General features: G+C 38.9%; 1 protein-coding gene across 9 annotated transcripts in view; it reads right to left on the reverse strand.

The window, feature by feature from the left end:
* AKAP6 (A-kinase anchoring protein 6) overlaps positions 1 to 24693 on the reverse strand; it is a 594710-nt gene that overhangs the window by 123648 nt on the left and 446369 nt on the right. For all 9 annotated transcript variants that reach the window (XM_067737971.1, XM_067737915.1, XM_067737937.1 and 6 more), the window contains 2 exons: positions 19095 to 19243; positions 4208 to 4328 (listed from right to left, as the gene is read on the reverse strand). In XM_067737971.1, the coding sequence (XP_067594072.1) occupies positions 4208 to 4328; positions 19095 to 19243 (270 nt within the window). The remainder of the gene's footprint in view (positions 1 to 4207; positions 4329 to 19094; positions 19244 to 24693) is intronic.

Genomic DNA, 24693 nt, shown 5'->3' on the forward strand with positions numbered 1-24693 from the left:
TCTCCCATCATGGAGATGCTTCCAGGCCACTCAGTGTATAAAATATATAGGATGGGGGAGGAGGTGTCTTGCGCTTCCCTGAACCCAAGAATAATGCCACCTTTGATCTGCAGATATGAAAAAATGAAGCTTTTCCTTTGCAAGTGGGTTTTAAATATTTCTCCATTAATAGTTAATGCACATGCAGACAGCTCCCTGTGATTATGAATTCTGGCTTCGTAACGCTAGTCCAAATAGGAGCTGAACTTTCAAAATCATGGTGTTACTTTTGACAAATTAAATTGTCCTACTTAGGAAGGTAGCAGGAATGAAGAGAAAGAAAATGAGAGAGTGGGAGTAAATTCTCCTTGGAGCTTATTCTCAGATTGAGGAAGAAAAAAGACAAGAAAAGACTACATTTGTGTTTTCTAAGCTGATGATACTGCCAATGTTTATTAGAAAATAGCTTCAGAAGGTCCCCATTCTGAGGCTGAGCCAGACCGAAAAGGGGGAAGGAAAGACATTGGCAGTATGTCTCACTGTCTCCAAACAAAGAAGAAAACATATTTAAGGGAGTGGTTACTTTTTAATAAGAATCAGGTTGTTCTAATGGCCCTGCAGTTTAAAACTAATCAGAAAGAAAATGATCTTAAATTTCTAACAATCTGAAAATAACAAGAAATGTTTTAAACAGATAATCCACTTTACAGCCCACTGTAATATTAAGGTTCTAAATTATGTGAGGTTGTATCTATGTATTCTTTGCCTGTTAAACCTAATTCTCTTCCTTTAAAAGTTCCTTGAATATTTTGCTGGTTTGGGGTAACCAAGATATCATAATAGGTGCTCCGCTCAGGAGGTCTGCTGAATGAATAGTCTGGGGTCTTTATCAGAAGTTCCATATCTAGGAGTTAAGGTCACATGATTTTCTAGCAGAGACAAGAATAGAAAATAAACAGGTAAAGTCAGGAAAGGTGGTGTCTAACATTGAAAATGCTAAAAAATCTTCACACTCACTGACGACCATCTTACTATCTTTTCTCTAACCTAACATTTCCAAAGGTGATTTTCAGGCATCAACCTAGGACTAAGTAATGCAGAATTGGGGTCTGGGCATGCCTATGCATACCAGGAAATCAGCTGAAAGATGAAACAGAGAGAGCCCCACCCCAGGGAAAGGAGAACAAAAGTTTCAGATTCTACGATAACAGGAATAATGATTCTGTCCTGATCTACAGTTCCTGGAATTTTACCATCACTCAGTTGAAGGTCTCTCTTAAAAGTTTTTCACCCTCATTGTTTACATTAATAGCAGGGATCATGAGCTTCAATCCCATCCTTAACTGTTTTAACTCAACAACTATTAGTTCAATATCAACCATGTAAGGTGCTTTGCTTAATAACAAAGAATACAAGGGCAAAGCATTTTTCTTGCTGTTATACAAGCATTTTAAGAAATGAAGATGATGTAGATACGTTGAGATAGATTGAAAATGCTATGAAATGAGTTGGGTGTCCAACTGAGTTGTCACAATGACTAGAGGAACATGAATAACAAATGTCCTGTAGTGGAAGGAACGGTTGCACAAACTAATAAAAAATTGTTTTGTCCCAAATGTCAATGGTACCCTTGGTGAAAAATGCTGATGAAGCATTGGTAATTTTTAGGGCCAACAAATTTTAAGATTAAAGATGATTAAGGTAGACTCAAATGGTGTTGAAAGCCTAGAAAGGCCGGGGACCAACTGAAAAGCTTTAGTCCTTTAGGGGTCTCTGTGATCAACCGGCTCCAAACCTCCTTCGCCCAAGGCATTAGTTTTGTTGATTCCTAGAAAAGCAGATTAGAACAGAGAAATGGAACACTGAAAATGTTGACCTAACCTAAGAATCCCTGGGGATTCTGGGCAAAGACCTGAGATTAATTTTCTTCCCTCAGTTTTTCTAATTCAGGAGCCACCCCAAGTTCTAAATTACTCCTTCATCAATATCCTCAGGATTGCTTTGGAGGTTTCTAAACGTCTGGAATAATTTGGGAGCTTATATAAAGAGAGACCCTCTACAAACCTATAGCACTGTCCTTGGTTTCTAACATAATCTTTAATTTGTTTACAAGCCTAATGCAAAATCAGTGCTAGTCTAGTGAGCTTAGATATGCTGAGCATCTGAAAGAAGAAACAGAGGACATGAATCACAAATGAAGAGCCCCAGTATAAAAATGTTTGGAGGGCTTCCCTGGTGGCGCAGCGGTTGAGAGTCCGCCTGCCGATGCAGGGGACGCGGGTTCATGCCCCGGTCCAGGAAGAACTCACATGCCGCAGAGTGGCTGGGCCCGTGAGCCATGGCCGCTGGGCCTGTGCTTCCGGAACCTGTGCTCTGCAACAGGAGAGGCCACAACGGTGGGAGGCCCACGTACCGGAAAAAATAAATAAATAAATAAATGTTTGGAAAAATACTATAATCCAGAAGTACTGACTGGGTGGAATAATGGCCTTCAATATGCCAGAATGGGAATTCTCAGGCAGAGCACTTACAAGGAAACCACAAGTAAAGGAAGAGTGCATTTTTTGTTCAATGTCTTCCTATTAATTGTGATGTAAATTATATGAATGTGATTTTGACAAAGAATAGCACTGTTTCTAAAAAAAATAGTGGTTTATGTGCAAAATACAAAATGCATCAAGAAGAAAAGAAATGTTATTTGGCATCATGGGTGAAATAAAATCTGAGATAATGGCTTATGATTAGATAACTTTTGTATTTTTTTTCTTTTTTGGCTGAAATTTTAATGCTTAAGTCTTAGGAATGAAACAAATATTTTTATACCATTAAATTAATATAGACTTATAGGCACTTTTCACACATAATTCTTGATCCCGGCATGAAATGCGAAATCACCTGGCTTTGGTTACATTAGGTTGAAATTGTTACTCTAACAATATGTGAGGCCAGAAGATGGTAGCTTTGTGGGTAATGTGGACAGCTATCCATATAGGAAACAGCTAGTAGTCAACAAACTTGATTAATGTTGGGCAGAATTCTTTAGGGAGTAAAATATCACCTTTTGCTGAGTCCCTAGGGAGCTTATATCTTCTCTTAACTAAGATGATCCCCGAGGGACACTAATTAAAGTCTACCAGACCCTTGAAAATAAATCTCTCTCTTTAGAGGAGGGAAAATTTAAAATAATATATTAAGGAAAGGTAACTTAAAATGATAAAAATTGGAGAAGAAAGAAGACAACTTTTATTTGACCTTGAATGTACTTCTTATTCTATAAGAAATTTTAAAAAGCTAGAGGGTAGTTGTTTCTTGTCATTATACTGTTGCTGATTCTGTGGTTAGTTATTAATTTTATTTTTTATGATTCACAATCTGCTCTTTGAAATATGCCATATGCTCAAAGCAATTCAAGGATGACAACTGTCAGAATTACTCCAATAAAAATTGCCTAAATGAGGAAGATTTACTGCAGTCTGATTTTTCAGTGGAAAGTCCCTCTACCCTCCCCAACTGCTTTTTCAGACACTGAATCTTACAACCATTTTTTTCAGTCAAAATCTCATGCTTGTTTTGTAAGAACTTCTAAGACTATTTAAATAGAATTGGTAAAACACATTAAGCTAGGGGTGAATTAACAGACATGGAAAACAATATAGATAGTTATTAGATGGATTGCCTACAATCAATATGTTGAGTACAAAGACAGTTTTCTTAAATCACATGCAAATGCATTGACTTAATTTGACAACGTCTGCGCTACGTAACACCAATAAACATTAAATTGGACAAGGTCTGTACCCCGGAAGCAGCAAGCCAAACAGAAGGCAAATTTCTTTTATCTCTGGGAAGATCTGAGGGGTGGATAGACTCCACCTGAGTACTCCAATCAAAACACATTTTGTTAATGTTACCAATCCATTTATCCTTCATTTTGTTTCAGTCTACTTATTAATGCAGTTTCATTTATTGCTATTCATCTTGAAGATAAACCTTTGTCCTTCTATAGAATTACACCAAATAGAATGTGATAAAGGGAACTTTCTTGCAATTATGATGTCCATGCAGCCTGTCAGCACACAAGGGATGGAAATGAGTTTGGGGACAGGGAAGAGAATTCTAATAGACACCATGATACATACAATGAACGCAAAAGATATCCTGAGAGAAAGACTTGTCAGGCTAATCAGATCTTCCACAGCAAGGTAAAGGCAAGAAGGGTAGCTCTGACCTTGTAAAGATGCCGCTGCTGCTCCTCTGACATCATCAGGTCGTGACTGTCCATCACGAGGGACTCCATGTCAATCAGCCAATCCCAGAGCTCCTGATATTCTGAATCAAAGTCCAGAAGCCTGAAGATAAGGCACAGAATGTATTATGCATAAATACAGTGTAGTTGTTCAAATCTCATATTACAATAATATATTCTTGAAAACCTGTGATGTTCCTAGGTGATACCTATAAAAAGAGAAGGAAAAATTCTCTGTGTGGTTAAACAGAGAGCAAAATAGGAACTCAAGCTTGTGACATAGCCATTGCTTAGATTTTGAAAACGTAACCTGTAATTCTGATGCTCATACCTGAGACATATCATGGCTATTTCCATTTGTTCACCCTTTCTGAGCACTTGCAGCATTTGAACAAAATGATTACTACTATGTCCTTGAGAAAGAGCATTGCCATATTTAACAGAATGAGAAATGGAGGGTCAGTGCCTTGTGAAGGTTACACAGTCAAGAACTTGGGGTAAAAACAGCACTCTCAACATTCAAACCCCTTTCTCTATGACTAAATTTTCCACAGATATTGCATCCCAATACCTTCATGATTAAGAATACTAATTCAACTAACTTCTCTAAAATGATCACAATATACTATCCTATCCAAAATATTATTTTCACTGGGAAGTGACTCAATCATTTATCTGTCCCTCTGCTGTCTATCTGCCTATCTCTGCAAACATATATCCTACATATATTGTCATGGATGAGTAGCCAGCATTTCAGCTTAACACTCAGGGATAGGCTTGAGTGACTCTGGTAAGCCAGTGAGAACCAGGGGCAGATCCAGTATGAGACAGGTGTTCCCCACAGACATGTAGGAAACAAAGGTAAGGACAGGAAGTCAAAACAATGAATCTCTGAATAGCCAGCAATCATTAAAATTCAAAGGAGGATCACTGTGGTTTTCAACAAAATAAATCATTAGAATAAGGAGCTTAAAAGGATTAATGTGATTCTCTCTTGAAAGCTTGGTGAATAAGTAAAGCTCAGATTCTTCTAAAACACTGTGATCAGAAAATAAAAGCACAGAATGAAAAACTATGACTGTGTCCTTCTCCCCAAAATCATCCCCCTAAAAGAAATCCTAGAGTCTTGTCAAACTCTAACTGAGCAAAACCTTATCAGTACTAATGAAGCAGCAGCCTCAGGTATGAATCTGAATTTATCAAGTGAGCATTTTATTACCACCTTGTTCCTGTCTCTATACACGAAATGACTGCTTTCCAAGAAAATGAACATCCACTTTTCATAACTTACAATTTAATCTTAATAGATTTGTCAAAAAAAATTAAGGTGTGTCTGGTGATGAAGGAGACTAGATCTAGAATTGTCTAGTTTATTTTAATTACTTTACCATAATTATAAAGCTTCTTGATTAGAACCATAAGTGCCCAGGACAAGGATTATCATTGGCTAACACATAGAATTAATTAATAAATGTTTACTGAATACCAATGATGGGTATAGGTGATGTAGCCAAAAACTTTAGTAAGGCTAAGGTGGTCTAGAGCAGTGCTTTTCAAACTCTAATGTGCATATGGCATAGCTGAGGAGCTTGTTGAAATGCAGATACTGACTCAGTACTTCTAGGGTGGGGCTGAGATTCTGTGTTTCTCATGAGTGTTGGCACCTAACAACGCTGCTGGTCCTGGGTCTCACTTGGAGTAGCAAGGACTTACAGCATACATGTGAAATCTGAAATAGTATCCCATTTCAAAATACTACCAAACAAGCCAAAACCACTGCAACAGGGACAAATAAACCATCAGCCTTTCTTTATTCATTCTGTGAGTGACTAATAAGGAATGACTAATAAGCATTTGCTCACACGACGGGCACAGTCATTTAGAAATACCTCCTGAATTATGTTCATTGTTTTTCTCTCCTTGCACCCTCCCACATTTTGACCGTAAAGACAGGGCAAAGGTGGAATGCTATCCCCCAAATTAGGAGAGTATGATCCTAATACTTGCATACAGGAGAGAATATCCAGGGGAATAATAAAAGCAAAGGGTAAAGGAAGGAAAAAGCTCACCCCTTCCATCTCAGTGGATTTGGAAACTAAGAACAAAATAAAGGTAAGAGGAGCAGGTGCTCAAATGTGTGTCCGCCCCTCTCTTGGCCTAAGACCTAAAGGGAAAGCCAAAAGCACCAGGATGTCAGCTCTGTTTCCTGCTAGGAAGTCTGGGAGATTGCCTTAAACAATGTCCTCACAATAACCTGAAGTGGAGATGTTGTAGTCAGAGAGCTGTGGTCAGGACTCCCTTTGCTACCCTGTTCTCTCATCCCCCATGAGGAGACTGTTCTCTCATCCTTCCATGAGGTTTCTTGGAGTTCAGCTGGTGAACTTGACAGAGGTGTTGCCATGGCAACAGAGACACAATGACCACACCCCCCCACCCCTGCAAGGAGAGCCAGGGGGGCTTCTGAAGCCAGACCTCAGGGAGTTGGCTGGGCCAGTGAAGGCTGAGATGAGGCTTAGTCAGCAGGAAATACCTCCTGACCAAGCCAAGAGATAACAACACAGCTACAGCCTTCTGTCGGGAGCAACCTCATAATGTCGGGGGCAAGACCCATTTCACTGAACCCAGCCAGCCTGCACCCAGGGGCCACATTAAGCCAGGGGGCCTCACTGTACCCCAGAATCACAAGGTCATGTAAGCCCGCTATATGCTCAGATGTCATCCTGCACAAAAGGGAGAGGAATAGGAAATCTCAAAAACAGCATTTATCCCAAGAGGTTGTTCCCTAAAGAGAAGGTTAATTTGTTAGGAGAGGCTACAAGCATTTTGTGTAAGAGTCTGAACTCTGATCTTAAAACCAGGTTTTTTTCCCTTGCTGTACCAGGAAAGTATGTATTTAGGAAGTCTCATAAATTAGCAATCAGTAAGAGATAATAAGGAAGCCTGTTTTCTTTTCTATACGTGTATGATTTAAAAAGAAACTTTGATTATGACTAAACAATTCAAGGGCGAGGTATGAGTTTATCTTTGTATCCCTAATGCCCAGGATAGTACCTGGTAAATGATGATGATTGAATGTAGATAATGAAATCAAAAACTTTTAGTAGGACCAGAATGACTTCAGAAAAGCAGTATGTGATAGAGATAATATCTCATCCCCAAATGCCAATATCAACCAGTGCAATATAGATAGACTTCATTCGTTCTGAAGGTGAGATTTTGCCTTCAGTGTACAATCGTACATTTGCTTACTTGAAATGATTATATGCAGTATATTCTCAATTAATGTGAGTTGCCTTCCCATCCCTCTCACATCCTGCTTCTATATTAAAAATTAAAGGAGATTTATGAGTAGATTTTAAATAGATGAAAACTGCATATGGGATGATAAAATGTTCACAATCATGGAATTTTTTTTACTAGCTCTTTAACATGTCTTTATATCCATTGAGCTGTTCCCTCCTATTATTCTCCCTATCAAAGGACTTGGAACAAAAGCCATTTCTTCTAGTTAAATGTACCTCAGGCTCGTTCTCGGATGGTCTACACTGGAGACCAGCGAGTGGTGAATGAACCTAACACAGATACACTTCCTCCAGTCTAGTCTATTTTCATCCTAGCTGAGAATATTTAGGCTTGAGTTTGTTAAATATGGTAAATGCTTTGGTTCTATAGTTTGTTTCATTAAGTGTAGAATCGGCGCTAGTGTTTTCTAAACAACAAATTCTCATAAGGTCCTAATACTGAAGCCAAAAACTTTTTTTTTTTTTTTTTTTTTTTTGTGGTACGCGGGCCTCTCACTGTTGTTGCCTCTCCCGTTGCGGAGCACAGGCTCCGGACGCGCAGGCTCAGCGGCCATGGCTCACGGGCCCAGCCGCTCCGCGGCATGTGGGATCTTCCCGGACCGGGGCACGAACCCGTGTTCCCTGCTTCGGCAGGCAGACTCTCAACCACTGCGCCACCAGGGAAGCCCGACAAAAACATTTTTTAAGCATTTGTGCCTGATTTCAGGTTCCTTGCCATGTGTTAATTCACAGCTTAGAAAAAAACCTGACAGTTTTCCAAAATTAGTGAAATCAAATACATAACTTTGTAGCAAATCAGAAATAAATTACTAGAATTTCTTTGTTGGTTTTTTTGAAACCTTCTGAAATGACTATAATTTAACGTGCTCATTATATTAGGAAAATCCTTGGGTAAAGGAAGTAGCTTACTGTCTTATGTTTATATTACCTGCAAAGGTGTGCTGTATACTAGTGATTTTATAAAAGATGTTTTCCAGGGAAAATGCCAGCTACTATACAGGAAAACAAAATAGATCATAGATGAGTAAATTTATCAGGGGTAGCATAGAACTAGTTAACAGTTCTACATCCCTTTGAAGAATATGCTGATTCAATCAGCTGAATTCAGAACCAGGTACTTTTTTTTTGAAGTCCCTGTGACAAATGCTCTCTTTTTAAAAGGGAGAGAGAGGTGACTGAAATTGTGGCAAGTAGTTCAGAATCTTATAAAGCCTACAAGTACAGGAACTACTCTTTTGGAGGGATTTTCCTTATAAAGTTTTCTTTGTAAATGTGCTTGGGTTCATGTCAACTCATTCACTCAAATATATAATCTCCTAGATGTTAAAAGGTCTCAAAGCACACCTTTTCAGTACTCTATGAATATGTTATACTCTCTATGAAAATGTTACGAGGCAGACTTGTATAATACTCTAAGAAGGTGTTATAAATCAAACACATGACCAAAATGCTATTCTTCCGGACATTTTTCCTTTAAGTTGCCACATACCTGAAGGGTTCACAACAAAAGAGTTGGACATTCTATTGTAGGTATGATATAACCAGTTTCGGAGCTTTAAAAGCTTCATCATGGTATGAGGAGAAAGCCTTCTAAATCAAAGTCAGTTTTTGTTAGACAAATACAGAATTATGTGTTTATTTCATGGTCTGAAATTCTAATAGAGACAGAGACAAGACTATGGAAAAATAAATGTGCAATTTTTTCTTTAGAGTTTATTTCTAAATTTGGGCTAACTACTATGGTAATTGCCAAAAGTATTTCCCAATATCTTGTTCACCATTTTCTCTGTCTTTTTAAGGTTAAAAAAAGATTCCAGGGCCTTTCACCATAGAAATAAAATATTAACAAGCCTGTTCAGTATCATTTTTCTGCAGATTGGATAGCAATATATTATTTGTGAGGCCGGCACAGTCTAAGAAATGATCCTTCCTCTAAACCCTGGTGGGAGTTATGTTTGACCAGCTAAGTGTTTGAATACATAAATGCATTCAGCCTTTGGTATTTAAAGTGAGCATCATTAACTCAACATTTCAACTTAAACTTTGCTTAAAAGATAAAGTTTCACCCAAGTGAAATCAATGGGAGGTGTGTGTGAATATATGAGGTTCCAGCTTGGTCCACTAAGGAATTTTGATTAAACCAGACACCAAATGAAGAAATCATCAAAATAGAGCAACTATTGGTTGAAGAACAAATAATACTAAAAAGCCCTGGAAGTTTTTCTACCTAAGGCTGAGTAATACATATTTTGGAGCATTTAAGAATCCATCTTTTGTAAACTGAATGGTTCATTTCACACCAACACATCCAAAGACACAAGATAGGTTCCTGAGATACCAGCTTGTCTATGTTGGACCTTCTGTTAAATGATCCAATTTTCCTAGCGTCTTTAGCATATTGATTCTTTCCCCAAATATTCACTAAGTGTTCACTGTTCACTTTATTTGCTCAAGGAAGTTTGCCTCTGGTTTTCAAAAATGACACTAAAGGTAATGGTAACAAAATCTTGTAAAAAAAATAGTTTAAGAATATTACTGAAGTAAAATACTAATAATAGATTAGAATTTCCCATCATCCTCTATTCCATGTGTCACATAAGCACAGAAGGGAGATACAAGAGTGGCACCTAGCCCAATCATAATATCATTAAAGAATAAAATTTAGCTTTCTAGACATGATATCTGATATGCACAGTTGCATGTAGAATCCCTTTCCACTCTAAACATATTAAAGTGTGGACACTAATTTACAATTTTGAATGAAAATTCATGAGCCACTTCCTCATGAGAAAAGCAGCCTGCCTTTGCCATTAATAAATAAAAAGGAATATGGAGTTCTTTCCAGCAGTAATTTTCTCAATTCTCATATACACCCATGTACATATGAAAATGTCTAAGAAAAGTAAGATCAACCCTACAGATTTGTTAATGACTTGGCCCCACTTTCTCATGGTCTCATGGACAGTCTGTCCATAAACACTTGCTACTAAAATAAAAGCCATAAAGCAAAAAAATTCTAACCTCCAGGATTAGCCATAAAATTAGAAATATTAATGTAAATTTCTAGACCTATTTAGAGGATTCTGCTAGGCTGTCAGGAAGTCATATCTTTCTCTAAATTTTCAGATAATACACTGGACTAAGTTCTAGCCAAAAAGCTTGAAAACATTCTGAAGAATTTAGAATCAATAGTGATTCTAACACAAATGGGAGAACCTACACGTCCAAAGAGACAAAGCAAGAGATGATGTTTAAAAAAAAAAAAAAAAAAAAAGATATAAACCTTCCTACCTATGTCAGTGTCTGTGTGTTAGACGGGGCTGGATCCAGACTTGCTACTGGCACTGGTGAGCATTGGGCAGCTCAGCCTTTGGTAAAAGGTCTACTCCACCCTAGGCCTCCCTGTTTTTCAAAGATTTAAGAAGCAACAGAGAATATTTACCCTCAGGGTTAGGGTAGGAGGTAAATAACCTAGAAATAACTCTCGGCCACCCAATCCCTAACAAAAACCTGGTGGCAGACTTAATATGGAGACCTCTCCCAAAATGACTTTGTCTATCTCCTCCATCAAGGCTGACCCTGGCCACAGAGTGCTATGCTCAGACTACAGCGTTCTGGTTACTCGTAGAACGGCTCTCAGTGAATTGTGCTTTGCCATCACTTCTGCAGCCTACATCAAAAAACTGCCTTGGGAATTTGTTTTCTCTTATAGGGATGTAGTATCACAGATGCCTATCTTCTCCTCGAAGAACTACAGCAGAAATTCCTCTCAGGACTCAATGGCATAAGCAGCTGTTTCCGCAGCTTTATATATTATTTTTCATCTTAGGACACTATGAATTTTCTGATGGATGAGATTTCACTCTTTTCTTTGGATGTGGAAAGCTTAGAGCCAAATCACTGCCCTTCTTGAGGACATGCATAGAATATGCATTTGTTTGTTTTCTTACACATGTTTTACTTTTGCTTAACTTACTTCAGTCAAATATTTATTCTATTTTATTGTAAATATTTTTGTAAGTTGACTTAAATCCTCTGTGAAAGACATGGGGGAATGCATAAAGGAATAAATTTTAAAGAAAAGAATTAAGCTCTGCACATTAAAATGAGGTAGATTAGATTTGTCTTAGGTTCCCTCATACCTCTGTCCTTCTTCAACAGACCCCATAAACTCTCCAAAGCAGTACAGAAATTGTTTGAACATTATTAAGATGGATATATATATAATTGTTGACTTTACCGTTAACTTTGTTAACTTTGAAATAATACTTCCCCAGAAATTATGCCACTACCTCTCTGGTTTACCCTTTGTTGGCTCCTGGCATGGATGGCATTAGATTACTGAAGTGGAAGACTGTCTAGGTCTAAAATTAGTTTAAGGTATTTGCACATTAGAAGGATATAATATCATGGTCCCAAATGAATACATTTATACTGGTGAGATTTTTTTTTTTCAGCCCAGAAAGACCTATTTTAATAATCACATAGTGCCTAGAATGTCAGTTTTTCAGAAGGTAGTCAGGCACTTTTGGCTACTTTGACTACAGGCTGTGTTGAGATCTTATTGTTCAATAACACCACAGCACAAGAGAAGGTACAAAAAGAACCGGAACTGAACACTGAGCAGCTGTTCATTAGTTTAAGACAGGGGAATAATCAGGGGAAGAAAATAGAAATGCAGGGTGGAAATAAGGTCTCTTTGGGCTGTCTAGTGATATATCTGCAAAGGTGTTCTCAACATTGGCACACGTAAGAGATAGTACTTCATTTTAAGGCTGGTGTGTACCAAAAAGAAAACATTTTATGTAGCAATGTTCCAAAAACACCCATTGAGCAGAAATTCCAAATTGTCACTTTTTTTGTGTGTGTCTTTGTGTGTGCATATGAGAGAGAGAGAGAGAGAGAGAGAGAGAGAGAGAATATGAGTGAGCATGAATGTTCATCCCACTGCACAGAGATATTTTTGGCCTTTTGCTCAACAGAAAACTAGAAAGATCACCCTGCTGCAGTGAAATCCAGGGGTGATTATATCGCTTCTCAGGTAGTTACAGTCATTCAGTGTATCTTATTGCTTAATTAATTTAGAGTCAAATTTGATCTTTAATCAAGCAATGTTTTAAATAGTGATATATTTGTTTTCATCTGTCAGTATCATTCCTCTTTGGGAGTGTTTTTTATATATGGTGTGTATATATATATATATATATATATCTGTGTATGTTTTCACACTGATCCAGGGATACTTCTCTTCCTAAAGGAAAATGGACTCATCTTTCCTGCTGAACGTTTAGCCTTTTGTCTAATTAAAGTTCACTGAGTTCAGCCTGTTGTGCTTGGAAATAACCTATATATACTGTTTGTATTTGGAAGTAAAATTTACGCTAAAACCTTACAGGGTGAATACTCCTGTATTCTTACACACAGAGCATAAACCTTAACTACATATCCATCTGTAGACATTGCCCAAATTCCCCTACAACCAGAGGAAGCCTGGCATATGACTGAGACTGAGGTATCTTCTAGAACTTTACCACAAGAACAGAAGTCTCTAAGAGCTCCCTTGGGATTCCCTCCTGATCCCAGGAAGCAGAGTCAGGAAACATCTCCATGCCCTTCTGCTTCAAATTATTATTTATGGTAACCCTTAATACGTGCATGCGTGCACGCTCACACACGCGCGCACACACACACACACACACACACCCCTACATACACACCTGAAATCCTCACCCTCATTCTACCTGACCTTTTCCTAATGGCTAGTATCTATGCATCTTTTAAGACAGCTCAGATGTTCCCTCCTCCCATAAACCTCCCTGACCCCTTCTAGCCAGGCTGGATTAGGCAAGCCTCCTAAGTATCCCCATAATACCGTCTATCTGGAATTTTGACCATCATTTCATAAGGTTGTATCTGAGTGTCTCTGTCTTTCTCCCTCACTAGACAGTAGAGATCAAGTCATATGTATTTTTTCCATTCCTAGTACCTCATACAACTCCTCGCAACATAGTAGTTGCTCCGATGCATATTTCATTAACTAATTTTTCACATATCTATTACATTCCAGGTATTTTAGACATTTTCTTATTGATTATTGTAGTTCTATGCTGCAAAAAGCATGGGAAGTAGACTGGGATAATAATCAGTCTACTTAATAATAGGAATAATAAAATAATAATAGGAATAATAAAATACTACTATTTTACAGACTGAGATATTGCATACTGAGGAGGTTAAGTGTCTCAATCAAGGTCACACAGCTAAAAAGTAGCAGAGTGCCAACTTGAATCCAAATCTTTAATTTTTAATCATGTATGCTCTCTCTCCTCCTTTAAGAAATTAGACTAGAGTGAATGTATGACTGTCCCTAAAAATAAATGTTACTGTGCATTTGGAAGGAATCAGAGCAGACCTAATGCATTCTAATATCTAGGATCAGGACATGTTGCCTGCAGCTTTAAGACAGAAAATAATAGTCAACTGTAGTCCTCAATTCCTGCTAATCAAGATATCACATGGAATTTTCAATGGTGTAGTTTTTATTTTAGAAGACTTCTATAATAGAGCCTGAAAGAGTCTAACTGAAAGAAAAATGTTCCTATTAGCCATACCTTTTAAAACGAGCATTCTTAGAGATACTGTTATGTCTACCTGGGGTAGATTTTATGGGATAGACTACCACAAGGTAAGCTCCTAGATCTCTTAGCCTCTACCACCTCATAGTTACCATACTGTCCTTGTTGATGGTTGAGGAGCCCAAGACACTCCTGAGCTCCAGACCTGCTTCCTTAGATGTTACGCAGATCATAAAAAGAACTATGTCCCAAACACTCAGCTTCTCCCCACCCCCCTGCTCCTCCCTTTCAGGAGAGGCGCTGTCTTAAATGCCCCCCATCCACTCAGTGACCAGGGCCTGTCTTCAACGTCCTTCTTTCAGTTTCCATTCCTGCTGTCTTATTAGCTCAGGCTCTAACTATTTCTCACGTGGATAACTGGAATAGCCTCTTAACCGATCGCTGTCTAGTATTGCCCATGGCAATGTATTCTCCCGACTGCTGACAGAATACTGTTTGAAAATTGCCAGTCTAGTCTTGCTGGGATCCTTGGCTGGTTCCAGCTGTGTGTACACACTGTCTCCTTTGTGGGAGACACTCTGGCTGTCACTTCTGACCCTGGCCATCCTCCATGGACACTTCTCCTAGCAGGCGTTCCTGACTGACATGCTCCTGCCACCCTTTGGGTCCCACTGTCTCTACATCCCCAGTGCCTAGTAGAGTCTGCACTTCCTAGTTGCTCAAGAGTTACTAAGTGTTGAATGACACGGAAATCATTTGAATCCAAATCCTCCTAGTTTCCTTCTCCCCCTTGAGCCAGCAACTGGAGCATCAGAGTGGTTCCTTTTTCTCCCTCATTCCCCTCAGCCAAGGTTTATCGACTCCTTCTGGCTTTAGCCTCCAATCCTGTCTCCACTTTTTCCATTACTGGTCTCCGCCCCCAGACTTTCCAAGTTAGTACATGTGGAGTGGGACCCAGAATCTGCATGTCTAACAAATTCCCAGGAGACACTAATGCTGTTGGTCCAGACTTTGAAAACCACTAAAGCAATGGTTCTCAGCTGGAAGAGGGCATCAAATACATTTTGGGCCACTCCTGCCTACTGAGTCAGAATTTTTCGGGAGGTGAGACGGGCAGGCATTTTTTGGCTTAAAAGCTGCATAGGTAATCCTGATGCACTATCCTGGTTAAGAACCATGAACTCAGTGATTAACTCTAGGATCTGGACTTGACTTTCTTCCTAAGCCTGATTTTTCACCACCCCCTCCAACTTTCTACCCTCCTCTCCAGTCATATGGAACAGCAGGTAGTCTAATGATTCCAGACCTTTGCTCCCTCTCTCAGACCCCCAGATCCGTTTTAGTTATTCATTTATGCATCAATGCATTCGCCGAGCACCTAGCACATTCCAGGGTGCAGGGCTGAGTGTGGTGAACATGACAGGCACAACCCTGCCTCATGGAGCCTACACTGTTTGCTCTGAGCTTCCCTGGCACCCTCTGCTTCCTCTTCTTCCTCATTGCACAGGCAAATACTGGCTTAATGCTGCACTCTCTTGCTAGACTATTTCATGAAGGTAGGGACTACGGTCTGTCTTTGTAAGTGCTCAATAAATGTTTGTTCAGATTAAATTGGAAAACTCTTCCCCTGACCTAGGCTTCTTTTGAAAATCATCTCCAGAGTCCTCTCTTTCTGCTGTCTTTCCTGACCTGCTCCAACTCCCCCTACTGCAGTCAGCATTGAGTTTCGCCTTCCATAAGCCCTGATCCTGACTCCAAGCAGATTTCTAACTCAGCACTTGTGATCCTTTACTACATGTTGTTTACAGATCTGGCTCCTCCTACCAAACTGTGAGTCCCTCAAGGGCAGGGACCATTTCATCTCTGCACTTCATATAGGAGGTATTTAATAATATTCATCAAATTAATGAATGAAGTTAATTCTGTTTTCACTTACCACCTGCTTTGCAATGTTTTTGCCCAAAATTCCTTGTGGCTTTAATGAAATTGCCTTAAGACTCTTCCATTTTTCCACAGTAGGAAGATACCATAATTTAAATTTTATATAGTATGGAATATGCATAACATGTGTTTTAGGGGGAAAAATGTTTATCAAGGGTCTGAATGAAATTCTCAGAGAGAGGGCAAAGTGTAACTTTATGGGTTGTCCACTGCATCGTGACCCAGGACTCTGAGTTGAGGTCCTGGACAAGCCAGTCACCCCGCCTTTCTGCCTCTCAGTTCTATCATTTATAAGCTGAACAAAAGACCTGGTTTTTAATCTACACTAAATCTTGATATGGATGCTACTTAATGAATTAAACAAGATTTTGAAATTCATTAAAAAAATGAAATCAGATAACTCCTTGATAGAAAGAGGTGTTACAAAAAGAGATGGTTATACTTTACAAAGTACACAGATTATAAGTGTTCTTGACAAACTCTGCTCAGAACATCATGCCATGCACTTAGTAGGCCTTCAGTGGATATTTACTGGATGAAAGACACAAAACAATCTATAAGCTTTCATTTAAATCAGCCAGAATCAAAAGTACCAACCTGCTCCCACTGAGAATCACCAGTGATTCAAGCATTGTATGTCCCTACGGGAAGCCATGGTTTCCCACTTTGTGATGCAGGAGCCAGTGCCCAGAGTCTCCCACAGAGGGGCACACTCCGTTACTACAGCTCACACAGGTTCACATACTTTTGGGGAAATCTTCCCACTGCACATATTCATGACTGCTAAACACACATTGCACAGTTGTATATAAGCTGTGTTAAATCACCTTGATGCACACCTTTTCGTCAAGCCAGAAAGGTTATAAACTCATTTCTAAACAATACTTTGGTTATGCAAAATTCTTAGAAATTTAAGATCTCCATTCAGTCTAGCAGCTGAGTCTTCCCTGGAGTAACCTTATACATTTTTCAACTACATACTCTTCTTCGCATGCATGTAGGCACGGGGAGGAAATGAAAATATACAAATTGTATCACTAACTTAATGTTCTCTTTAGTAGATTGGATATCTATCTGCATATGGAATGAAGACCCTAGAAATCCCACACTATTCCCACAATTGCTTATCGGAAACAATGCTCATTCTATGTAACAAAATGAACGGTTAATGAAGTTTATGTATCATCGGAGCAGATAATTTTACAAGGCTGTGTTCTTAAGGCTTCAGAATTAAGGATTCAACTGTGGGAGCAAAGAGTCTTAGGGGCAGGACACCCCAGATAACCTCACCCACATACATTTCTCAAACAATGGTTTTCTGTATGTAAACAGAAAATAGAAAGGAGTATATGCTTTTTGTCCTTAGTATTAAATAGCTGCCTTTTCTTTAGCATACTGTTAAATTTCTGCACAATGCACAGCCTTCAGCACCCTAAGGAGCATAAACAAAGGATATCAGGCAAGTTCACGTACTCCCACTTTACAGAACAATGCTTGTTGTTAACTAAGCAATTCCCAGGGCAGATTTATGATTTGTGGAGCCCAGAGTAAGTACTCAGGTTGGGCCCTTGGAATCCAAGGTCAGAAGCACATGGTGCCCGCTCAACCCCCAGCACTTTTAGAAAACATGAAAATGTGACCTAAAGTTTGTGGTTGTGGGTACACCAGAGACTATTTAGGCGTTTAGAAAAATTAAAGCACGTTAAGGCCTCAAAACAGCGTATTGTTCATGCTCCAAGGTTTAACCTTTTCTTTCTTATTTGCTGCTATGCTTGTCCTCTTGCGAATAAATGCCTTCTGAATCGTATAAGATGAATCAAATATATGTATAACATGTCTATGTATAACAAATATCTTAATAGAGCAACAAATTATATGGATAGGTAAATTTTAAAATTTGAAAAGTCCTTTCCCATTTCCTAAAAAAGAATTATGACTCTGATTCTTTTCTTGCATTCTTAGACCTTGGGTTATATCACAAGACAGGATTTGTAACTTGTGTTCTTAATTTATCCCCCAAATTTGAATTTTAAGTCACGTCAGAACCATAAGCACTTACTTCTTTCCTCCTGTCTTTTCAAGGAATATTTTGGCTAGAGTTACACCCCATAGATTTATACTGTGCTATTAACATCTAATAGAACTTGGGGGAACAGTTTCTCCTCCGTGTTGTCTGGCTCAAGTATAAGAGCGAAATAGGTCACTGTTTCCATTTTTATGAGTATAATTATTATCAAGTCATTAAAACTATGAAATAATTAAATTTCATTTCACTCTTTTACTCTTTAATAATCACCTACTAAATATTCAAATTGAGCCAGAAAAAAATTTTTTTAATATACGTTTTTAAAAAATTCTATACATGTATTATATATACATACATATTTATATATACACACACAGTGTTCGCATAACTTTAAAGTAATTTGGAAATATTTGAATGCACGACTTAACTATTCAATAGCATGGGTAGTTAGTACAATATAGAGACAGCCATTAGTCCATTAGTCTCAGGCTGAATGAAATTGTTGGTGGGTCACTGAAATTGCTGGGTCTTTTCACATACCATAGACAATAAGCGCTAGTCCATTATTCCAGTTGACTTTATGTGACAAACCGGTTAGCTCATAGCCCCTAAACAATTATTAAATGTCTATATTTTTCATAAAAATTATGTTCTACCAAGTTTACAGTGAGGTTCTGGTATTTAAAAGTTGCTTCTATAGACTTTAAAATAAACGGTGAAGTTTAAAGAGGGGGAAATATACTGAAAAGAGTTACAGGCATAGTGTAGTGACAGAAACACTCATAAAATCACAAGGCTGTTTTGAAAACAATAATAACAAAGTTAGGAAGTTCTGGGTGAGATGACACACTGAAAAAATCCACAGTCTTCAATTCTGAAGTGAATGGAAAAGAACATAAATGCCTCATCTATCGCGCTTCTCTTGTTATCTAGGGACGAAATGCCTGCCTAACACCTACCAGTGGAACATCATTGAAAAAGTAGAGATTAGTGAGAATAAAACAACAAAAAGAATAGTTCCCTACCCATTGCCTCCTACTGAATGAACTTTTGACATATCAGCAAACTCTTCTTTCCTCTTGCTGCTGCTGGTATACTGCTCGCTGTACAGCTTGAGGGACATCTGCTCAACAGCATCTCTTTGTGCTTCCAGGTAGCATAGTTGAACCTCAGCCTGGAGAGAGAAAAAAAGAGGAATTGTTGTTTTAATCCAGAAGGAATGCATTTCAAGTGAGGTGTAACAACTCAAAGAATGGGAATTGTTCACATCATTATCCTGCTCCTTTTCAGGTTGGATTTAATGGGATCAGCTGGGCATATTACAGAATTATATTTTAGATTTGAATCTTATAAGTTCCTCCTTAAAATATGACCTGAATAAATGAATTCTCAGAAGACTCAGTAAATATCACAAAATATCCCTGAGATCGTAATACTGTATGATGAGACTTTACATAAAAATTCTGTGAAATTCCTTAATAATATTCTTCCTCGTATTGCCACATATGTAACATTTATTTTTTTAAAGATTCCCCCTCCGATCCATACATTTGCATGGACACATACTTTGAATGCTTCTCATTATCTTCCCCGAGGAGAATAAAAAAGCCTAGTATTAATTCAATACCTTTCCAATAGTGACAACGGACTTCCTGTATTACATTTTTTTTTTGGTTCTCTGGATTTTGTCTTAATAATGTTAAAATAGAGAGAACAGTGATTTTGCTTACATGCAGGCTTGAATTGTTAAATCTTTCATAGATACTTGGGGCTCACTGTAGTACAGGGAGAGGTAGTAAGTTCTCCATGCTGTTTTCTATCAAACCAAGGCCAAAAGAATGCTGAATAATATTTGGCATGGAATAGCATTGAATAGATGCTTTATTTATTGCAGCTGTTGTGATCCCTGTGGCTTTAGAGTTCCCTAGAACACCAGATGAGACGGGGAATGAAGTCTTCTCGGTGGCATGCTTGCCTATGGTGAAGGGGAAAGAGCAATGATGAGTTATGTGCACTGTGGACCAAAGGAGCTCTTATTTTCTTTTGGCGCACTTCACTAAATCCAACACATCCGTTAACATTTCTCAATAGCCTTAAAACTTCTGTTTCTTTATAATTTAATTATATATATTCTCCTACAAAAAAACAGGTCTGAGTCAGACCTGTTTGACCCAGGTCAGAATTCTATAACATGCAGGAAAAGCAGTTGCCAGAATGGAAAAGCAAAGTCAGACATGACCTCCTACTCTTTGCATCCAGTGCCAACCAAGGCCTTTTGCCTGGTCTCTGGTTTTACAGACTCAACCATGGAAAGAAAGAGAGAGTGTTGCAAAGTAGCAGCTGCTTAAAAGGGCAAATCAGGACTCTGTAAAGGAAATGGGTAGCTTATGAACTGTAAGATCTCAAACCACTCTAGAGTTCGCATTTTGTTGCTTTCCACAGCAGCTACTTATGAATGTTCTAGATACTGAGGAAGAACTTTAAAAATGCTAAAATTACTATACTCATATAACTGAAGTTTCAGAAATCAGTTAAGAACTGCAATCTATGTATTGGTTCATGTAAACTCTTCTTGCCCAAATGAATTGGCTTGAATCAGAATAGACTCAACTGGATTAAGAATTATGTCAAACAGTATAAACAAAGGATAATGTTACATGGAGTACATTCAGTATGGGAAGAGGGGTATGGCCGATGGAAAAGCACAAAGGAAATACTAGATTTAGTGTTATTCGGCATATTTATTAATAGATAGTGAAAGAGAAGGTATGGGGTATATTAATGGCAACACAGAAGAGTGCCAACTCAGAGCTTTGCAGATATCATAGAATGTGGAGAAATGATACCTACAGACCTAAGAATATTTTTTAACAGTTGGGGGGAGGTACATGAAACTGAATAGAGGGAGTCAATGATTAGAAAAAAACAACAGAATATATCTTTCAAAAGAGCATACAATATTCTTAAGTAACTAAATATGAGATAACTGAGAGATACTGAACAATAGTCAAAGAATTTAATGCAACTAGAGATTATCATACTAAGTGAAGTAAGTCAGAAAGAGAAAGAGAAATACCATGTGATACCACTAAAATATGGCACAATGAACCTCTCTACAAAACGGAAACAGACTCATAGACATAGAGAAGAGACTTGTGGTTGCCAAGGGGGTGGGGGAGGGAGAGGGATGGACTGGGAGTTTGGGGTTAGTAGATGCAAACTATTACATTTAGAATGGATAAACAACAAGGTCCTACTGTATCCTGAACCATAATGGAAAAGAATATAAAAAAAGAATATCTGTGTGTGCATAACTGAGTCATTTTGCTGTACAGCAGAGATTGCCACAACATGGTAAATCAACTCTACTTCAGTAAAATAACAGTAATAATAATTTTTAAAAAGAACTTAAAAACAATCTTTCCAAATGCTACCCCCCCACCCCTCCCCTCCTCAATGCTATAGGGATACTGAGGAGGACATCCCACACAAAGTATTCTATTGGTAACCCCATTAAAATATTGAATCTGCACCATTAGATGCCAAGGGGCATATCTGATCCCTACAGGTTCCCATTAATTTTTAACCACCCTAAGGTAGCAAATTAGACCACTGCTTTTTCTGGGTAAAGATTTCACAAATGTGTGTCACTGGTCACAAAAAGCATCATTAAGAGGGAGGTCAACTTAATATAGACTCATCACTACTATAGAAGAATAATTGAAGTTCATCCCTTTGAGATCCTAGGCCATTTCTGCGCACAGAGGGAAACACCTCTCATGATAGGGATACGTGGAAAGGAGCTCAGAGAGAGACAAGTTGCTGAGAGCAACTTGAAAAATAATTAGTCACCTTACAAAAGTGATTGAAATGTTGTTAATCTAAGACTTTTATTGCACAATATCTCAAAGGCATTTGACATAGGAAACTTCCCTGTGCTAACAAGGAGATGAATTAGATGGCCCAGGTCTTTTCTATCCACCTCTATTTCTATCTCTGCTTTCACTGATTCATTCCTAAACGTGATGATAAAAATAGAACCAAAGTTGCTTCTTCTGCTAAGGATGAATGACTTTGCCAGTCTAAATCTCTCTGCAAACTGTCTTAACTTTTTCTCATACTGTATCTTAGTCCAAAGGTAATTTTTTTTTTTTTTCTCTTGCAGTAGGTGGGCATCTCGCTGTTATGGCCTCTCCCGTTGCGGAGCACAGGCTCCAGACGCGCAGGCTCAGCGGCCATGGCTCACGGGCCCAGCCTCTCCGCGGCATGTGGGATCTTCCCGGACCGGGGCACGAACCCGTGTCCCCTGCATCGGCAGGCGGACTCTCAACCACTGCGCCACCAGGGAAGCCCCAAAGGTAAATTTTTAAGAAAAAGATTTGAAGAAACTATAGTTCTTAAAAAAATAGTAACACTGAATCTTTGATTAAAAGAATTTCATTTCTTAGCATCTATTACAATTGTGGACGCTTTTAAAAGTGACTACATTTTACAAATAGAAACTAAGACATTAAATAATATTACTGATCCTACTAATCAATCAATGGGATTGATTGTAATCAATGGGATTTAACAAACTATTAAGGAAAATAAAAAGGAACAAGAGGGAACAGACTCAGTGACAGATCCACCTCTCACTTCCTGGTAGGTGCCGTCAATGGGAGTAGGAATATAAAAACAGCAGTACAGGTGAATGGAACAAATGAGCTGGAATTGAGCCTTTTGGTTTGAGGTACTAGTGTGATTCCCCAAATGAGATGTTCAGCAAGCAAGTGGAAATATTAAGACTGAAATATAAACCCAGAGGCAATGGTTGACATTAGGACAGGAAATGAGACTGCCATGGGAGATGGTGTATGATGAGAAGAGAAAAAGAATCAGTTCTCACTTATTCTAATCTAGGCCTGCATTACACCTTAGCTGACCTAATGCGATGGATTCTCAAACACTCTCCCTCCCTCTTTCTCCACCATCCCCAAGTCTATTTTATAGATATTTCCTTGATCTTTTTGAATCACATCTGGGATCACTGGTCGTTGGTATTTCAGGGCTTAATTCTGGATCTCTTTTCTTTATTTATACTCTCTTCCATGGCTTTCCATGCCATCTATGTAGTAATGGCCTCCTATTCTCTCCTCTGAGTGCCATAACTACCTACCCAATCAATCACCTGACATTGCTAACTGAATTTACTTTAGGCATCACTGTTTAAAACACTCTCCATTCTCATCCTTATCGTGTGCCCCGAAAGTTTGTTCTTAGGACTTTCCCGTTAAATCAATGGCACCATCTGTTGCTTAGGTCAGAAACTTGAGAGTCTTCCATGACTCCTCTTCTTCATTTTCCACAGCCAGTTACTCCCTAAATTCTGTTGATTCCTCTTTCAAAATGTCTCTCCAGTCTGTCTTCACAGTCTGCATTGCTGCCAGACTGGTCCAAGCCTTCATCATCTCTCCCCTGTAGTACAGAAATTATCTTCTAATATGTATCTCCCCTCACCCATTCCTGCCCCTCTAACCTCTTCCCTTACAGGACCAGAGTGGTCTCTATAAAACTGAGTTGGTTTCATACTGCATTCAGATCTAAAACACAAACTTCTTCCACGGCTCATTAGATTTGGTTCCTGCCTGTCTCAGACTTCATTTCCTACTTGTCTCCCTCTTGATCACTATGCACCGTCATGCTTGCCTTCTCCCAGTTCTTTAAACAGCTCTTTCCTGTCTCAGGACCTCTGCATATACTGTTCCCTTTCTCTGGAACATTCTCTTGGTAACATCTTCTCATCCTTTAGCTCTCAGCTGACATGTTACTTCTCAGAGAGGTCTTCCCTGACCACCCAATCAAAAGTAGATCCACTCTATCTTTCTCCATTTCGGAAGTGTTAATTTCCTTCACAGCACATATCACAACTTAAAATTCTTACATTTGGGGCTTCCCTAGTGGCGCAGTGGTTGAGAGTCCGCCTGCTGATGCAGGGGACACAGGTTCGTGCCCTGGTCCGGGAAGATCCCACATGCTGCGGAGTGGCTGGGCCCGTGAGCCATGGCCGCTGAGCCTGCACGTCCACAACGGGAGAGGCCACAACAGTGAGAGGCCCACGTACCGCAAAAAAAAAAAAAAAAAAAAATTCTTACATTTGCTGGCTTACACTTTTTCTGTCTCTGTCTCCAGATTCTAAGCTCCATACAGGGACACTGTCTGTCTGTCTCCTCAGCCATTTTGTATTCCCAGCACCTTGGCAGTATCTGGAACATGATAGGGGCTCAGTAAATAATTTATTACTCATATATTCACTGAGCCTTTATCATGTGTCAGGAACTGTACCAGGGACTGTGGGTACAAAGAAGAACAAAACATAGCCCCTTTTCTCAAGGGACTGCAGTGTAGTGGAGGAAAGAGCCATGCCAACAGATACCTACAAATGTGCCAAGTGAAATGATTGTGGGGGAAGATGGGAAATAAAAGAACTAATTGCCTGAAGGTGAGGAGTAGGCAGTAAAGGCTTGACAGAGGTGGCATTTGAGCCAGATCTGGGAGCATGGCTATGACTTTGTCAGGTAAAGAAGCAGATGAATATCTTTATAGGCAGAGTACCTCATTTTGTTCAGAGACCCAGAGTTATGA

Source organism: Pseudorca crassidens, chromosome 1 (genome assembly GCF_039906515.1).
Source record: "Pseudorca crassidens isolate mPseCra1 chromosome 1, mPseCra1.hap1, whole genome shotgun sequence".
Classification (NCBI taxonomy): domain Eukaryota; kingdom Metazoa; phylum Chordata; class Mammalia; order Artiodactyla; family Delphinidae; genus Pseudorca; species Pseudorca crassidens.